Source organism: Akebia trifoliata, chromosome 2 (genome assembly GCF_017979445.1).
Source record: "Akebia trifoliata isolate Shusen 1 chromosome 2, ASM1797944v1, whole genome shotgun sequence".
NCBI lineage: Eukaryota > Viridiplantae > Streptophyta > Magnoliopsida > Ranunculales > Lardizabalaceae > Akebia > Akebia trifoliata.
This window is the reverse complement of record NC_141376.1, coordinates 3,656,810-3,675,852: the sequence shown is the minus strand read 5'-3', so window position 1 is coordinate 3,675,852 and position 19,043 is coordinate 3,656,810. Positions and strand designations below refer to the sequence as shown.

At 34.0% G+C, this 19,043-nt stretch overlaps 1 protein-coding gene across 1 annotated transcript; it reads right to left on the bottom strand.

The window, feature by feature from the left end:
- Positions 1-10,347: 10,347 nt before the first annotated feature.
- On the bottom strand, positions 10,348-18,511 carry LOC147408863 (Transcription initiation factor IIF, beta subunit). Its single transcript, XM_086422984.1, has 6 exons — positions 18,213-18,511; positions 13,748-13,856; positions 12,631-12,761; positions 12,435-12,509; positions 11,953-12,102; positions 10,348-10,762 (listed from the first exon to the last, which is right to left on the bottom strand). Exons 1-6 carry the CDS (start codon positions 18,399-18,401, stop codon positions 10,646-10,648), a joined length of 771 nt encoding a protein of 256 aa, XP_086279110.1. The 5' UTR covers positions 18,402-18,511; the 3' UTR covers positions 10,348-10,645.
- Between the last annotated feature and the right edge of the window lie 532 nt (positions 18,512-19,043).

Below are 19,043 nucleotides of genomic sequence, written 5' to 3'. Positions count from 1 at the left end.
CAGTAAGAGTTGGATTAGATTGTGATTAGATAAGATAATTTGTTAGATTTGGTCTACATCTGGTCGGTCTTTAACGAATCCTAATATTTTGAGTTTGGACCATGGGAATGCTGCCATTCAATTACTTAGCAAAATGCACAATGACATATATTACTGTTATTTATCAATCAAACACAAAATAAATTTTTTAAGGTATTTATGAAAAACATGGTAGTAGTTGTTACTATTAATCAAGTCTCTTACTTAGATGTTCAAATATATATATATATATATAATATATATATATATATTCAATCGGGGGTTCTTATCGACACATATTGACTTAAAATTGAAATAAAAAATTGTGGGGGATTGGTCCCTATTGAAAAACCCAAATCATCAATTAATCTAAACTTTATTTTTTTATATTTGGAATTGAGGTTTCCAAACGACCAAGCCATATAGAGTGCCAGATTGATTCTCGGTGCATGTGCAATTCTCTTACCTATGCATACCAAGTAATTTATGGGATAAATCCCTTAGGTTGGCTCCTTATTGAAATCCAAACTATCATCAATTAATTTGAACTTTATTTTATTTATGTATTTGGAATTGAGGTATCTAAGCTACTTAGAGTATCAAACTAATTCTTGATGCACATGCAATTCTCTTCCCAACGCATATCAGATAATTTCTAGGATAAATTCTTGAGGGTAGCTCTTAAGTTGAATTGAACTCAAGATTATGGTCTTGGCCATCTCATCAACCCTTGGGGGTTTTGAACCTTAAGTTATTGGATTGATATGAGGATTTCTTAGTTGTTTGTCGTCAATCTAATCATTCTTCTTGCAACACCAATGCAATATTTAAAATAATTCTCATGATGTACTTCAAGTCAATCTTATCCCAAAGTAATCTAAGAGTTCCCTCAATTCTAAAGGCACTCACAAAAGAATGCACACAAGATTGAGACTTGAAAAGAGAGTACAACTGCATTCTTTTGTAAGGGTATGCGAGTATCTTGAAGAATTATAAACTCTCATACCTCATCAAATGGAATTAACTTGGACTATATTAAGGGAATTAGTTCAAGTGATGCACGGGTGTAATTCAAGTGCCGCACGGGTGTACGTATTGTCTAACAAAGGACAAAGTCCGTGACAAGATACAATAACCAATGAATCTGTAGAATGATCTAATCTGTCTCAAATAACAAATGAATCACTAAGATTATATATTTTAGCTAAATCACAAGGGATTAGGGTTGGAGAGAGATGGATGTTTTTTTGTTTGTTTTTTCTCAAATCAAGAGATAAAAACAATAAAAGTAGTTGTGCAACTCCATCACCATATATATTGGATATCAAAATTAGCCAAAGTAATCCTTGAACTTGGGATTACCTTCTTAGCTTTAAGTGGGTTGGCTCATATAAGGTAAAATTCCTAGTGGTAGGAACGCACTAGTAATCATAGAGGGCTTTTGTTTGGCCTTTTTGGCATATAAAGTGATTCCCACCACACATATAACGTATAAGATTCTGAGGATGAGAGATAGATATTTGAGAAAATGGTCACACTTTGCTTTTTAGCTGCTTGGGGTACTGGTTTGATCTGTTTCAATCAATCACTTTTACTTTTTTGACTGAGATGATGAAATCACAGTCGTTTAGATTGACTCACTGACACAGGCAGGCGGTTATTTCTATTATTTTATTTTATTTTATTTTTTATTTTATGAGCTTGGATTCTGTATTACTGGAGTTTGGTTGAAATTTGACTCCTTGTCAACTTTGTATGCCACATTAAATTCACCCTTTTAGGTCGGGTTGTGGATTGGATCAGACTCAAAATCCAATCAGTTACAATTCGACAGCTTCGTGGTATGGATCACGGATTTAGATTCTAATGATTTGTTATGGAACAATTATGTCCCGATCCGATAAGGAACCGGATAAAATGTGAGAAAATATATAAAAATAATGTATTGAGATATTCTACTACCACACCAACTTTTACTAAGAGAACCCTAGTTCTTATTATTATAATTAAGGGGTGTAACTTGGTCTAGTTCAAATCGAGAATCAAACTTCGAGAGTTTTAAATTGGTTTGGTTCAATTTATAATGAACTTCGATTAGATTCCGGGTTAACAAAATAGATAATCAACCAATTTGGTTTGATTCTTGATTCATGTCTTATAAGAATCAAATCAAACTGAGAATCGAATCCTTATATTAATAAAATTATAAATAAATATTATTAATCTATTTAAAAATTAAACCAATTTTTTTATGAATAAATTGATTATTTTTTTATAGATAGATTAATGATATTTTTTTGATTGGATGGGAGTAATGACTTTCTTTAATTGATGAAAAAACTATTGATTTTTTTGTGTGTGGATACATTAATGATTTTTTTATATTGATGGATAGATTAATGACTCATTATATGAGATTTCATATTCATATATGTTTATTTTTATTAAAAATATGTTGATTCAATTAGGTTTTTAAATTATTGGCAATCCATAGGATCAAATCAAACTAAGTTGACCTTAGCTCGGTTCAAGTTGATTTGATTCTATGGTAATTTGGTTCGGTTCCAGTTCTCATTTATTGAAATTGAATTCGGTTCTATTCCGATTTGGCCTCAAACCAAATCAAATTGCACCCCTAATTATAACAAAGAAGTAGCACACGTGTTGGGGTGCTCTTAGTAAAGTTGGTGTAGTAATAAAATCTCTTTATATATTTTGTTAGTCTATATGAAGTTTATTTAGACTCTGTTCACTAACTCGAGGTTGACCTGATCTGGACTCGGTCAATTATTGGATCCTTATACTTAGATCTGATAAAATCTGATCCAACAAGGAGCTTATCTGATGAGTTATGGGTATGATCCGAACCTTATCGGTCGGTCCAGAATCAACTCTGATCCAATCTAGACTCAATCCATCTACAGCCGTACTACTAAAATATTTGAAATGAATCTGATTAGTTATCCCTAGCCGTCGGATGAGTTATTATCACCATGAGCTTTACGGGGAAATGTTTGAACCAAATGGCTTGAACTCAGTGATCAGGCTTTCATGACTTAAGTTATGCCCATAAGGAAAGACCTGTACTTCAAAATTATAAAAGGGCCCATGAACAAGGCGGATCACATGTGCAGAATTTTGCAAGAGAAACAAGATGGCTCACATGATATTTTAAAAATCTTGGCCCCATGTTCGAGTCAATCGAGATTTTGTATATTTTAATAAAAATAATTATTTTTAAAATTTTAAATATTTATTACCTAAATAAATAAACTATAATTTTATAATAAAACATCTTCTAATCTACATTACTTAGTTATCTCATGCAAAACTGAGTTAAATAGTTTATCTCATACGAAATGCTTGTCTGAGACAACTCCAACTCGTCCACGGACTAGACAAAACGAGACGTCAAACCGAAATTTGAAACCATGATATAGTCACGGTAATTTAGATTTAAATTAGTGGAAAATTTAACAGTATCTTTTACATTTTCTAGCCATCTCATTCACACTAAATGGGTCTACAATAGAATAAATGAAAAATATTTGCATTCGGTCATGGCCCACTTCAGAGGTCGGACCCCACAATGAGATCTTCTAATCAGGAAAAAAAAGAAGAGGAAGAAGAAGATGATGGAATCAAACAAAAGATGATAATTCTGCCACATGATTGTGACCATCGATATCTCTATATGGTCCAAATTAACCCTTCTCTCCATTAGGTGAGCTCTCTCTCTCTCTCTTCATTTATTGGGTACCAACATGATGAAGTGTATGAAAGTAGAAATTGGGTTTGAAGTCCTCGTTCATGGGACTGTGGCCAAGTCTCCATTACTATTCCTTTTAAAATGGCACAATGGGAGCTCGTGGGGTCTCTTCATAAAGAAGGGATCTCCCCCTCCTACCCACACTAAATAAAGTTAGATCCATTCTCATTGAGAAGATAGCATTGGAATCTTTGGATAGAAGATTCTCTAAACATCTTTATTTCATGGTGTCAAAGCAGATTAGATTCCTAGTAAGTCATTTTCAAGATCTTCATTGTTCGTGGTCGACACGCTCACTCTTGCACGCGCCACCATCAGTGGATCACACTTCCATATGACCATTCCAAGGCACCATAAATATGTCCCATTCATAAACCACTCTTTGAATAATTTCCTCACTTGTCTTCAATTTCACTTACAAGTTCCAAGTTCAACTAGATAGGACTCATACTAGTCTTATCGCATTAAAAAGCAATCCAATTCAAGGCTCCAAGGCTTCTCTAATAGACCATTTTCTCATATAGGAAGCATCTTTATCTTCAACTATCTTTATTTATTACCACTTTTTAAGAAAATGAAACATGCATATTCGTCATCCTCGATGAATATGTTGCTGATTAGGGGATAAAGGATTTATTTCGAAAAACAAACAAATTTACCAATAAAGAAAAATGAATTATTCGAAGCAACAATGTTTTCAAAGATGATGGAGACATACGTTCGGAGACTCTACCCAAATCAAGGCTCTAATAAACCACCTTGACACTTAAGGATTCTTCACAATTGTTGACATGGTGGTTAGAAGCTAGAATTCTTCTCATAATTTACTAAATAAGGATATCTATTCAATTAAGAGAATTATTTATACTTCGATTATGTAATATTTGTTTTCCATTATGATTATTTCTTTGAGATTATATAAGGACGTAATTGGTTTTAAGAAACCCAAGGCAATTTTATGAAATAAAGTTCTTACTAAGAAGGTCAACTTCCCTATTAAATGTGTCAATCTATGTATTTTGCTTGTTTGATCCTAGAACCCATTAGCTTACACCTTATTATAAGATGCATTGAAAAAGCTTACACTTTACGAGAAACACTCCTTTTTTTTTCTTTTTCTTTTTTTTGCCATCTTTTAAGTAAGGCTGATACCTTATAATGCAAAAAGTTTTTTTTACCCTTATTTTTTTAGGATCTTGTTAACATGTGCCCTTAAAGTGCTATAAATAGACTCTGTAAATTGGATTTTGTACTGAAAATGCCCTTTAAAAAAAGTATCTTTTACCAAAATACCTTCAAATTCTAATTTCCAAAGTGTATTTATTGCACTTTAACGTGTGCCCTGAGGGCACACCCATTTTTTTAGTATAATTTGTGACAGTCCTTGTAATTATAACGTTATCCCTATTATAACATTTAATTTACATGAAGGTTTTCAACTGCATTCATTGCATTTGTTTTTTTTTTTTAAAGATAATCTCTAATAAGTCCTAGTCTATTTCCAACCCTAGATTTTTTTTTTTTTTCATATTTCTGTTTCTCTTTGCATGTAAAATCTATTAGAGACCATGGATGTGGTTCAATGTTACTTTGATTTTTTTTGAGTTTAGATTTTGAATTTTGCTTTTAAAATTTGAAATGTTAAACTATAAATTACCAAATTAGGAACAACCGTATTCAGGAAAAGGAAGTAGTAATTTCAATTGATGATAAACTATGAGAAGATTGGCTGAGATGGTTAAGACATGTTAAACGTAAAACAATTACACTCCCAATTAGAAGAAATTTTAACGATCCTAAAAATGTGAGAAGACCCAAGAGATCATGGATAGAGATAGTAAAAACAAATATAACTGAAGGCGCTTTCAATAACAAAAGATGTGGCTTTGGACATGTTGGAATGGAGACACAAGCTTCATTTAGCCAACCCCAAATCTTGAGGCTTTGTTTCTAGTGATTTGTATGTTTCAAAAATGTATACTTATTAAATTTACACATCAAGACTTTGACTATCGAAATTCCTCGCTTCATTCCTTAGCACTTACAACAATAGTAGATGATATGGATTTAATGTCCAAACACAATGTATATATGCAGAATTTTCCAACCATGACCAAGTTGAAGTCCTTTCAATTTAGCTAATATCGAAGGTACTCGAAGCATGCGTCTTCAGCTTGCAATAACAGTAAACAAAATGTAGTCACTAGTATGGGAGGAATCTGATTTGTTGACGTAACTACCGCACTTAACGCTGGAATGCGCATAATGATGACACATAAGAAATGCGTATCATGTCGCACAATTATTGATACATGTTGATAAATATGGCGATCCCTATCAGGACGACTCAATCATTTAACTTTGGAAATAGGTCTTAGCAAGGTGATCCTTTTCCCTTGGTGATTCATGTTGTCATGAATTCGAAGACTTCTAATAATAATTAATTAAGTTGAAAATTCTTCCTATTTTCGTTATACAGATGGCATGTTCTACTAGACAGTTGTCTGTGTCACCTCAAGAATATTTCAAGTAAAACCTCAGACCATGATTAATTATGACCCAAAGTATTGTCATTCTTACTTTTGATATCTTCTGATATCTTAGGAACACAGTAAGCCAAGAGAGTTATAGATTCGATGTTCAGTATTGGAGTATATGATGCATTTTCTTGACATGCAACTCTAGTGGTTTTTGGCTCTTCCACTATTTTTTCTGTTCTTTCCTATTTTTGTTCATCTCTATATGTTAAACATATTCCTCCGTTGCTTCTAATATTAACATAGTTAGTCATACTTTTAGTCTTATTTTTTGTTTGAGGGACTAAAACTTGGAAAGTAGTGATAAGGAAACTATGGATGTGATCAATATCAATTTGATTTTTGATGAGTTTAGAATTTTTTACTTAGCTACTAAACTTTGGATTGTGAAACTATAAATTGCCAAGAAGCGTCATGTTAATAAATCACACAGATAAGGATGTTGAGATATATGAATGAAGATCAAGAAAGATGATATAGAAACAAACACATTCAAGAAAATGTAGGAGTAGTTTCTATTGGTGACAAGGAGAAAGTCGACTGAGATGGTTTGGGCATGTTCAACAAAAGACGATTATTGTCTTAGTTAGAAGAAATATTCAAGTTGAAGGTCCTAAGAAAGAGAGAAGACAACCCATAAGAACATGGCTGGAAATAATTAAAGCATGTATGAATTCACTTTCAAGAGTAGAAGACTTGGCTCTGGACAAATTGGAATGGAGGAATAAGATTCATTTAGCTGACTTCAAATCTTTGGGATAAGGCTTTTTTATTGTTATTGTTGTTGTTTTCATTTGTATACTAAAATATGGATGCTTGTAAAATTTACTCCTAAGACTTTGGTTAGTAAAATTCATAGCCTCATGCCTTAGCACTTATAACACCACTAGATAATATGGATTTAATGTCCAAACACATTGTATTAAGAGTCTCCCAACTACACCCCAGTAAAAATGCTTGGAGTTTAGCAAGTATCGTACAGCAAGGCATATAATTGTTTATGATGTCCCTATCAAAACGTCTCCATTTAGCTTTGGACATGGGTCTCAGGCAAGGTGATCCTTTTCTCTCGGTATTTCATTGTTATCAAGAATTTGATGTAGTAGTATGGAGGAATCTGGTTTGTCGCATAAGTACCGCACTCAACGCTGAAATGCGTATAATGATGACACGGAAGAAAGGTGTATAACGGCGTATAATTGATGATAAATGCTGATGTTACAATGATCCTTATCATGACAACTCAATTATTTACCTTTGGAAAAAAATCTTGGGCAAGGGAATCCTGTTTTTACCTGATACGTCATTGTTGTCTTGAATTCGAAGATTTCCAATAATACATGTAGCTGAAAATGCTCCTATTTTCATTATACAGACGGTAAGATCTATGACATGGTTGTCTACGTCACCTCAAAATATTCAAAGATCTTAGACTATAATTGAATGTCGTCCTTTTGTATTTTGATCAGTAGAAATTTGTAGTTTTAGATTTGAAGTTCAGTAGTGGATTATATGATGAAATTAACAATGTACCTAATAAACCCATGATAGTTTAGAGAGGTTAATCAGATCTTAATGGTTTGATATTTACTTAAGTTTAAACTCTCTTATCAAGATAATGTCTCCATTAGGAAAAATAATCAAAATGGTCTTTACCAAAACATCAACATAATCCGAAACATTCAATACCTTGGGACCAATGTTTCATTCCAAACTAGGCCAAAATCAAACTGTTCTATTGAAACATTCCAAAACAGGATGAAACCTTGAATCATGATTTTTACCATCTTTCTTGAAAGAAAGCCTGGCAACTTTGGTTTTTCTTGTGTTGATTGGTAGGGTGATTGGCCCACCTGACTTATTGCTAGTACTGGGTAGTACCCACTGTGCTTGGTACATGGCCAGGCTAACACTTGGGGAATTATGTGATTTCAATTCCACTAAGGAAATCTGCCCTTCATGAGATTGAACCCACTACCTCACACTAGGGTTGATGCACACTAACCCGACAGTTTTGGGCACGTCCCCGCACATTTGCACTGACATTTGAACTAGAAATAAAATGTTAATCAACGTTGATCCTCACCGAGATTATCACCTTTTTCTATACTAATCAACTTTAACTTGGAAAATGTAGTTAATCATCTCAAGGACACAAAAATTAGCCACCTGAGAAGAAGAAGAAAAAATACATCCAAAAGGTATTGGATTAATTTGGACACTTGAGAGGACAGTTTAAAGAGAAAATTATCTTGTACTCTATAGTTAAAGGAAAGTGGGGAGGGGGTCTCTAACCAATATAAACCTAACCAACACACTAAAAGCACCTAGTTGATAATGTTGTCGAATGTTAAGCCCTTATCTCTAAGGTTGTAACACACGATGTTTCAGGTTTTATCTTATGATGGCTTTTACTATAGTACCCTTCTTTCTGGGTCCCCAAGTAGTCTTTTTCCTCATGGCAGCTTTCACTATGGTACCCTTCTTGGGCCACTGTAGTTCTTCCCCCAAGTCCCAGCTTCCATTGACATACTAAGTGGCCCATTCTACAATGGCTCTCACTTCTTTTTGGCCCCCTCACTCTTTGAGGTCCTATCACAGCTCCATGCACCATAGCCAACGTCGCAGCAGCCTACCTTGTAGCAGCTTTTACTCTTATATCTCTTTTTCAGGACCCCCAAGTAGTCCTTTCCCCAATGGAAGCTTCATTTGGGTACCCTTCTCGGGGCCTAGGTCACCCTTTCCTCAAAGTTGCCCATTTAAGGTCTTGTAATGTGACATAAATCAATGAATAAAGTGACCTCAAGCTTGTACCCCATATCACATTTTCCTGACATGGAAGTGTGTAGGAACCATAGATGAGCTTAAATGTGATATGGGGTACAAGCTTGGGGTCACTCCAGCACGACTCTAAATCAATTTAAAAATTACTGAGCGTTAGTTGATACCTTTTTTTTTTCTTTTCTTTTTCTAGTTTCATATCACATGTTCAAGCAACTTTTCATGCCTGTTTGTACTATGTCTGATAACATCTTGGTAACCGAAGAATTACGACAAATTTGAGGAGACAGAAAGGGAAAAGCAGCTTTGGAAACTATAACAATTGAAAGGTATAAGACCTACAATAGAGTATAATGGAGATTTCTTATTAAATATTCTCAAAGCTTAGGGAATTTTTTGACAAAGGGGTGAATGCACATCTCATGCATCTTTTATTTGTTGTTGGCATTCAAATGTGAGATGGTAAATGGGTGAATGCACATCTTTACAGAATTAAGTTTTCTCAAATCTGTTGCAATGCTCTTACAAGGATAAGATTCAATAAATTCAGTTCCATTGCACAATATTGATTCAAACAGGCTCAACCTATGTTACCCAATTCATTTCTACTAGTCCGAACCACAAATCGGTATGAAGTCAACTAGTTCGGAATACAGTTCATACTGGGTTTGTAAAATCAAGCGAACCACGAACCCATCGAATTTTGGTCAGGTTCAACGAACCAAAGAATGAAATTCGGCAAACCCACCAACAATTTAGTTTGGCGAACCAAATATTTTTTTAATTTATATACTTGAATTATATATATGCACAAGTGAACCAAGCTATGAAACCAAAGTGAACCCAAAAAACAAATTTTCTCTACCACCCCTACAAACCGGGTTCATTATAGATTAGCGAACCATGAACTCTGAAACCAAATTTGAACTGACAAACCAGGTAACATAGGTCTCAACTAATTTCTCATCTTTTATTTATAGATGATTTTTTTTACTAGTATTTTGTCAGTCCTCTAGGTGTAGCCCAAAACAAGAACCATTTTACAAGCTAAAAGAGGGGAGAAACACAACCATATGGTCAGCTACAATTAACTTACTGTTAATTTCACCAAATATAAAGATGGATTTCGTTTTGGAACAGTAAATTTGAAGATGGTTATTAAGGTGTCCTCCATAGATTACATAACCAACCTAAAGACTGGTATTAATTAGTTCCTCAAAATATGGAAATTTGGAAGAAGAAGAAAAAAAAAGACATGTTTCAGTGTATATAATAAAGATGTTATAGATGTTATATTCAACTATTACAGAGAACAACAAAGTGTGCCGAGATGACATGGTATTTGCAACATATTTATGAACTTTCATTCAATTTGCCTTTGTTATCCCTTCATCCGTGATTAAATAAAACCCCTCCATTAGTTTCGTTATTGAGAAGAAACAGGGGGCGCCGCCCATAAGATAAGCTCCACTTTTAATACAACAGATGACTATGCTGCCCAGCATAATCTGATATATAGTTATTGCAACAGAATGAATTACTAGGAATCAGCATCCTCAGCAGATTTCTTATATTCCGGTTTAAGTTCATAGGTTCCTTGATTTGTTCCCCTCTTGTTGTAGATGCAGAGCTCATTCAGTATTTCTTTCAAGAATTGCTGCAAAGAAAGCATTTGAATTTCAAAGGGTTAACAATTCCTGGCTACATAATATTTACAATAAGATTGTATATAATATGTACTTATGTTTCTTCAAGCCATGGTAAGTTATGCCGATAGTACAAAATGAGAAGGAAAGGAAGAACCACAGTAAATACAAGTGCTAAGCCTACAACCATGGTTTTCAGTTTAGGCGAAAACCGTATTGAGCTTAGTCTCCACAGGGACCGAGTCATGATCCAGATATGAATTGCAATTCAGTGGGTTGGACTTGGTCCACGAGTAGAATAACTCAGTTGTCCCTTGTTGCTTTGAGAGGACTCGACCCCAAAAGTATGTGAGTGGGATCTATTTGTTTCTCTTGTGATGAGTCCATACCATCTATATCAACTAGATCTCAGTCCATGACAAATATGGACCAGGAGCACAAGATATAAGCACATTCAAGGGAATCTAGGAATAACCAAATATAAAATAAAATAAAGTGGACTGAGATGCTTTGCACACCAACAAAGATTAGATAGATACATCACCAGTGAGAAATACCTTAAGTGTGAGGGTTCTGAAAGGGAGAGAGGAATGTTGGAAATGAAGTGGATTGAGTTGTTAAGAAATGATATGAAGGAACTTGCCTTTACATAGTTCTAGATGGAGTTAAGGGTGAAATGGATTGTTTTGTTGACCCAAAATAGTTGGAATAAGGTCTGTATGATGATGAAGCACTTTTGTACAAAATTTTGAGCAGAGAATTCCCAACGTCTAAAAGCTTGTGTTTACGAGTAACTTAGTGCAAGTTGAGGGTTCTGAGATGGAGAGACATGAAGGTCGAAAATCAAGTGGGATATGAAGATACATGACTTGACTAAGATATAGATGTAGAAAAAGTTAAACGGAGAAATCAGATTCTTGTTACTAAATCCAGATAGATGGGATAAGGCATATGTGATGATGATGTATTTTGTAGAAAAATTGGGGAAGAGAAGTCCCTATATATAAAAGGTTTATATTTTATCCATTTTTAACTAAAGAATCTGTGATGCTACCTTTTTTGCATCCATAAACATATATGATAAAAAATCCAATCTATGACTAAGTCCAATGTGATTTATATTATAAAAGAGGCTCTAATGTGAGTTCGAGAATTTGTCACCCTCATAAATATGAAAATGGTAAGAAATCGAAGAACATACTGCAGGCTGATCTGTCTCTTGGACTAGCTGCTTTAATGCCCAGTTAGGTTGCCTCTCGAAAAGCTTAAACATAATATCCTCCAACTCTCCACGGTCCCTCCTTGTTCTTTTCATGTCTGACCCCTTAATTGGTGTTGCTTTCTTCTTATCCTGACAAGTTGCAGCAGAAAAGCTTCGTAGATGAGATGATCAACAGTAAACAACAAAATAAATTTTTTTCAATTGAAATAGAAAGTAAAAATGTTCTTCCATGCATATACTTTCTCATGTTCACATAATAATATTTGAGTGAAATGTTTCCCTAAATAAAATTAACTGGTTTGAACAGAAATGGAGATAGATATGAGAAAATCAAGGATAAGCAATTCTACAGTGTGGAGCGAAAAAGGAGTCCCTTGTAAAAAAAAATGCATTGGATACTTAAAGAAAGACTTATTCAAGACAATATTATGAATAAAGGAAAAGTACCAAACTAAAAATACCTTAGAGTTGGAAGCAATTAAGCCAATCATTCCAGGCATAGGCCTCATATGCACCCCACGGTCATTGTCGATCACCTTTCCAGGAAGGGATGGATTCGAATCAAGAAAAAGATAAACATAGGAAATCAATTTGCAAGCATGATCACAAAAAAATGAATGAAAATTGTTCAAAAAGAAAATATTGTGAGACACCTACCTGTATTTGTCTATTTTTAATCATAGATTTGTTTGTCCTTTCACGACAAAGTTTTCCATACTCCTCAAAATTTTCATTATGAGGCTTCATGTCAAACTTATGCTCCACTTTACCTTCCGTTGCAACCCTTCCTATAAAGGAAAAAAAGAATAAAAGTTTCCTTACAAACTGGTTGATTAGTTTGACAAAAGGTCCTAAAAATTTCACAGAAATCTTCAAAATAAATAAATGTGGGGCAGAGCTCAAAGAAGGATTAGGAAACAGATGGGACACACACCTTGTATATCTAGATGCAGTTTTTGAAATACATATTAATGTTTATGGAATGTTTCCTAAATATAAATTAAAGTTCGTTTAAAAGAAATTGCTTGCATGTATCCAAAACATAAAAGTGTGATTGTCACATATTTATTTATTTATTGGTCACGTGTGAAGGCGGAGTTTTGATCCCAGGTATGCGGTATTAGAACACACAAATTTTACCACCTCATTGAGGTGGCACCTTGTTGCATAGTTCATATCAACTACATTTTGGGAAACATTCATTTGGATGGAATCTGCATGCCTGATGTTAATGGCACCATGGCTTGGAGTCATGATCACAAGGTACATCTCGATCAGTAAAAATCCTAGATGTCTAACTGAGACGGTGTGAGAAACCAAGACAATAGCAAGATATAAGAAGCACCCAATGTATTGTTCTGGTAATCTTAGGGATCAAGATGTCTCGGCTGAAGTAATCGGAGATGAAATGAAAACAAAAAATTGAACTTGGCACCATCCCCAAGTTGATGTCAAAAACATTAGCGTGGCACCTTGACAAAAAAAAAAAAAAAATGATTTGTTTCAACATTACTTCAATGTCAGCCTCTATTTTCATTCTCAGATCTTAAGCCAGCCTTTCAAATGGGTAGTTAGTCCACCAAGGTCAATCAAACAAGTGGTAGCATAAGCATTATAGTGACAATAATACAAAGGTAGACAGCTCCCATGGAAATGTGAGACTTGATGGAATGAACAGGGCTTTAAGAACTAACAAAAATAAAAAGCAATCTAAAATTAAAATTAACTGAAATGAAATTACTATCTCAAAGAAAAGAGAAATCATAATCCTCACCTTGATTCGTCTCAGAAAAAACAGACATTGGAACAATGTCCTTAAACATATTCAAGGAGTAATTCTTTGGCATATTTGCAGATTCAGTACCAGCCAACTCCATTGTGAACTGATTATCATTTAAGAAAAAAGTTAGGAAAATAAAAGAAATAAAAAAAGGTTATTCACAGAGAGAAAGGATATCCATCACAAACAGAACACCAAAAAGAAGAATGAAATAAAGAAATATCATGGGACAACACCCAACAAACAACTCTACCATCTTTATGGACATCCTCATCACCTAACACCCACCATTCCAGGGAAATGTCGCAGCCGCAGAGTAACTAATCAACCCTTCTATCTTTAAGACATATTACACATACTCTCAAAGCCATCCCATTCAATCAATGGGCAATTTTTTGGATTGGGCATGGTCCAAAAAATTATCTTAATAAAAAATCCCTACTTCCTGTTGTTAAACTGACATTAAATTCACATCCCACTGTCCACGAGAAATAAATATTAAGACTTAAGATCATCAGCAGAGATGATTCTCATGACAACGAAATACAGTATGTTGTTTAGGGTTTAGTGTAAGCCAATTGCAACATTGGAGGTACATCAGTGGGACATTCAATAAGATAAGTATGCGCACTAATAAGAGTCAGGAAACCCTAGGTCACTATAATAAAGCAGCCTTGAGGCTACAACATTGTTTCACTCAAATACATGTGAAATTTTCTTTTCAACTATTCCAAACTTACATGCTAGCATACTGTCCAGATATATTTGACGCTAAATAATATAGCTTAAAAAAATAATAATAATAATAATAAGTAGAAGTAAAGAGGAAGAGTAAAGTATGCACATTTACATCCAAATACATGGATATGCAGTAAGTTAAAATTGAGAGGGAGCACAACCTAAATTGTATATTATCAAATATGTCCCCACTCATCAAAGTGAAAAGTAGCTAAAAATCATATTTCTTACTTGAATTGAATAGGAAAACAGTACAATAATGTCTTGAAAGCTGAAAGGTTATAGGATACTTTTAACATTCATGAGTGTGAAACCCGTAAACCTAGCAAACAAAAAGCAGAAAATGTGGGAATCCTAAGTAAGAGTTCCACTGGAACATCTCCCCCCAAAGGGTGAAGGCAGTCCTAGATTAAATTATTTGAAATTAAGGCAATTTCACCACCTCAGCCAACCGTCTGCTTCGTCTAACAAGTTTAATATAATAAATTGAGTTGAGTAGAAAGGGACTTTAACGGTTAAGATGCTTTTTAAAGGTTTTTTTTTTTTTTTTTTGATAAGTATAAAATTTCATTGAACCAAAGGAAAAGGAAAAGGAAATGGGAGGCTGAGATAGGCTTTTAAAGGTCTCTTGTGGACTAGAATTTGTGAAGAGGTGTACAAGTAATCTACACACACACACACACACACACACACACACACACACACACATATATATATTACAGTAAAATGCACATGCGTTGAATGTGAACTATTAAATAATTATTAAAAAAATATTAATCTTTTTAATCTTTTGATTAAAAAAATTGACTTATTTCTAAATGATGATACTTATTCTAGCCTTTAAAGTTACCTGGTGTTAAGTGTATTAGGTTATGTTGTATTGTATTAGGGTGTTTCAAATACCATCTTAATACATTACAGCATAACTAACTCCATGATCTTATCCTAACTAAACTAAGATAATGATTCAGCACTACTTGAAACACCCTAATACAATACAACATAACCTAATACTCTAACACCCAGTTGTATCTTCCTATCTACATTTCTTAAGTCCTCTTTTCTTATTATTTAAAATTATTTGTTTTATAATAGTTGGAAAGAGTCTTTGTTTTGAATCTTAATATGTAAGATGTTAATCTTTATTATTAAAAAATAATAATAAATTAATCCATCAATTCCACGCATTTGTATCGAACTTGTGAGTTTGATACATATGATCTAAAGCTGGGGCGAACCCAGGATTTTCTTGTAGAGGGGCAAACTATATTTAATGGTGAGGTTCTAGAGCTTGAAGATGACTTGTTTTGAGGGAAAAAATCAAATGTTTTTAAATGTAATTATAAGTTTCTCATTAGTCATTAGCACATGAGAGCATATCCAAGTGAAGAGGGCAATGTCTATTTAACAACATAGGGCATCCCATGTTCACCAAAATTCTTGCATGCCCCTTGACCAGAGTCTTCTACTTGAAATTCTGCCCTCTAGATTTCATGGCAAACTAAGTTCTAAAAACAATACAAAATATTATTTTTGGGCTTGATCAATGGTTTTGAAAATGAACCGCTATCGAACTTCCATGGAACTCCCTAATTTAAATTTAAAATTCAACTGTGAAAAATAACTTTTTTTTTTTTTTTTTGAAATTAGTAAATTCGTTTTTCCAAAGTTTGTTGAATTTTGTCCTCTTAAACATTGTGGCATTGGATCATGCTTTTGGATGTCACAAGGTGAGCTCAACTACCCTCGGTAAGATTTGAAATTTTACCAAGTTGGTAAGGCTAGCCCTACTATTTTTTTGAGCTTGATTGATGGTTTTGAAAATAGACAGCTATCGAAATTCCATAGAACTCCCTAATTTAAAATTAAAATTCAATTGTAAAAACCTATTTTTTTTTTAATTCGTTTTTCCAAAGTTCGTAGAACTTTTTCCTCTTCAACGTTATGGCATCAAATCATGTTTATGGATGCCACAAGGCGAGCTCAACGACCTTAGTAAGATTTGAGATTTTATAAAGTTAGTAAGGCTAGCCTTACTCAAGTATTAACAGGTTGTTTCAATAAAGAGACATGTGTGGTGTACGCAACTATTAGCTTTAGACTCAGGATCCTATTACGGTGTCCCATTCCTACAAAATAGGAACAATGTCTACCTGCCGCGTTCTGGTTGGTTTTAAACGCATAAGCTACATGCATGGCTTGTTTAAGAGACCGATGTGATTTAAACACCAAACTAATACTATTAATAGCAATAAATAAATAAAAACTAATACTTGCCACGTAGGCACCATTTTGGATCTTAATTCTTAGCTTTATATAACTCAAGTCTCCCAAAAATAGAATTGAAGACATGTAGTTAAGAGGTGTGAGTTGTTTTTATTAATATTTAAAAATTATTTTTTTAACAAAAACGTAAGAAAAATAATTTGCCTTTTAAGAAGGTCGAGGATATATGAAAGGGATACCTAATTTAATGGTATGACAATTCACATAAGACGTCAATCATGCACCCACCAAAACCTTTCTCTAACCCAGATTGTGATTTGAAATTGGAAGTTAAATTAATACAAAAATAAGAAGACACCAAAAAATAGATTAGAATTAAGGGCAGAGACAAGTAGATAAATAAACAACTTTGCAAACCCAAATGCCCTAGTCATGAGATATTGTGCCAAGATGACAGTCGTCCACTTTTACAAAATCCTATATGTAAGACTACACTTAGAGAATACGAAGGAATACAGATCCAAAGAACCTACTTGGAAGTTTTCAATGCAACCCTTCTTGAAGATCCTTTTTAGATATTTCCCAGTACCTCAGTTAGGGTTTTTATTAATAATCCTAAGAAGGCATATTTCATCATAGCAATGTTAACCTATGCGGTTTCAATTGATAATCAAAGTCTGCAGAAATTACTATTACTCTTGATGCCCAATTCTCACCAAAACAAACTTTTGTTGATCGTGTTGTTCCAATTTTATATTTACTTGCTTATATAAAAAATAATAATATTTACTCAATTCCCAATTTCTAGACGTTCTAAATATCTAATTTTCCCACCCAAAATCACTTGTAACTTCATTCCCAATTCACAGACCTTTTAAAGATCTATTTTTTCCAGTTAAAATCACTTGTTTACTTCGTTCCCAAATCCCAATTCACAGACCTTTTAAAGATCTAATTTCTCCACTTAAAATCACTAATTCGGACTATGACTCGTGATTATTATGGTTTCAACTCAATTTCACCTCAAACGAAAGATCAGAAACAAGAGAACTCCAAGAAGAGTACAATCAGTAAGAGAGAGAGAGAGAGAGAGAGGACCTGAAGAGAAGTGGGATCATCTAAAGATCTAATTTTTCCACTTAAAATCACTAATTTGGACCACGATTCGTTATTATTTTGGTCTCAATTAAGTTACACCTCAAGAGAAAGATCAGGAACAAGAGAACTCCAAGCAAAGTACGATCAGCAAGAAAGAGATTAAGAGGACCTGAAGGAGAGAGGGATCATCAAAAGATCTAATTTTTCCACTTAAAACAACTTGTTTACTTAGTTCCCAATTCACAAACTTTCTCGAGATCTAATCTTTCCACTTAAAATCACTATTTTGGACCACGATTCGTGATTATTATGTTCTCAATTCAATTACACTTCAAAAGAAAGATAAATAAAAACAAGAAAAAGAACAATCAACAAGAGAGAGAGAGAGAGAGAGGACCTGAAGGGAAGAGGGATCATCGGGTCGAAGAGGGTCGACCGAGAGGACGACCTTGGCAACTGTGCTGTTGTCAGAGGCATGAGACTGCCAATACTTGGACACAACAAGCGGGCACTTCATCAGCCACACGGATCGATCGGCCTTCGCTGTATCAAGGTTGCTGTTGCCTCCGTTCTTCTCTTCCTCCATAGCTTTGCAACTAAAACCTCTCTCTCTCTCTCCACTTTTCTAGATACGAGTCCCTTGATGGAGTAACGTTTGGGTCTTCGAGGGTAATAGGTTTGGGTCTTTCAGTCTCAGGTGTAATAAATTTAAAGGCTTATTTAAACGTGCCCCTCCACATTTTTGTCAATATTAGAGAGACACAACTATGTTTTGACATACCCTTTGACCTAGGCCATCTTTGAGAGACTAAAGTAACTGACCAAAATACCCTCATTTTCAATCTCTAGCTGATTTTGCTCCCAAACTAGTCGTGTTCAATTTAGATTTTTTATCCTCTTCTTTGACTTAAGATCCCAACTTCTTCAAATTTCAAAATGTAAGTACAAGATAGGATTTTTTTTTTTTTTTTACAATAGAAGATCAAAAGTATCAAGGGTTTTCTACAAGACATCGAGGTCTATGTATAGAAGATAAGATTAGTGGGTTAGAAATAGTTTATCTTATAATTTTAACATTTTGAAGATTAGTGATCTTTACCTTTGTCCTCAATCTAAAGATTTTATATTCTCGTCTCGATAATAATGTAAGAATTTTGACAGAGAATAATGGAATTTTTTAAGGAAGATCAATGATTTTCTATAATACATTTAAGTTGGATTGATTGAA

What these genes read in the sequence shown, in the direction of transcription:
- LOC147408863 (XM_086422984.1), bottom strand. Translation starts at nt 18,401, where the DNA reads ATGGAGGAAGAGAAGAACGGAGGCAACAGCAACCTTGATACAGCGAAG. An exon ending in TTTTTCTGAGACGAATCAAG is followed by an intron (nt 12,762 to 13,747) that starts GTGAGGATTATG and finishes TTTCCTTTATAG; the next exon opens with GAAGGGTTGCAACGGAAGGT. An exon ending in TTAAAAATAGACAAATACAG is followed by an intron (nt 12,510 to 12,630) that starts GTAGGTGTCTCA and finishes CTTCCTGGAAAG; the next exon opens with GTGATCGACAATGACCGTGG.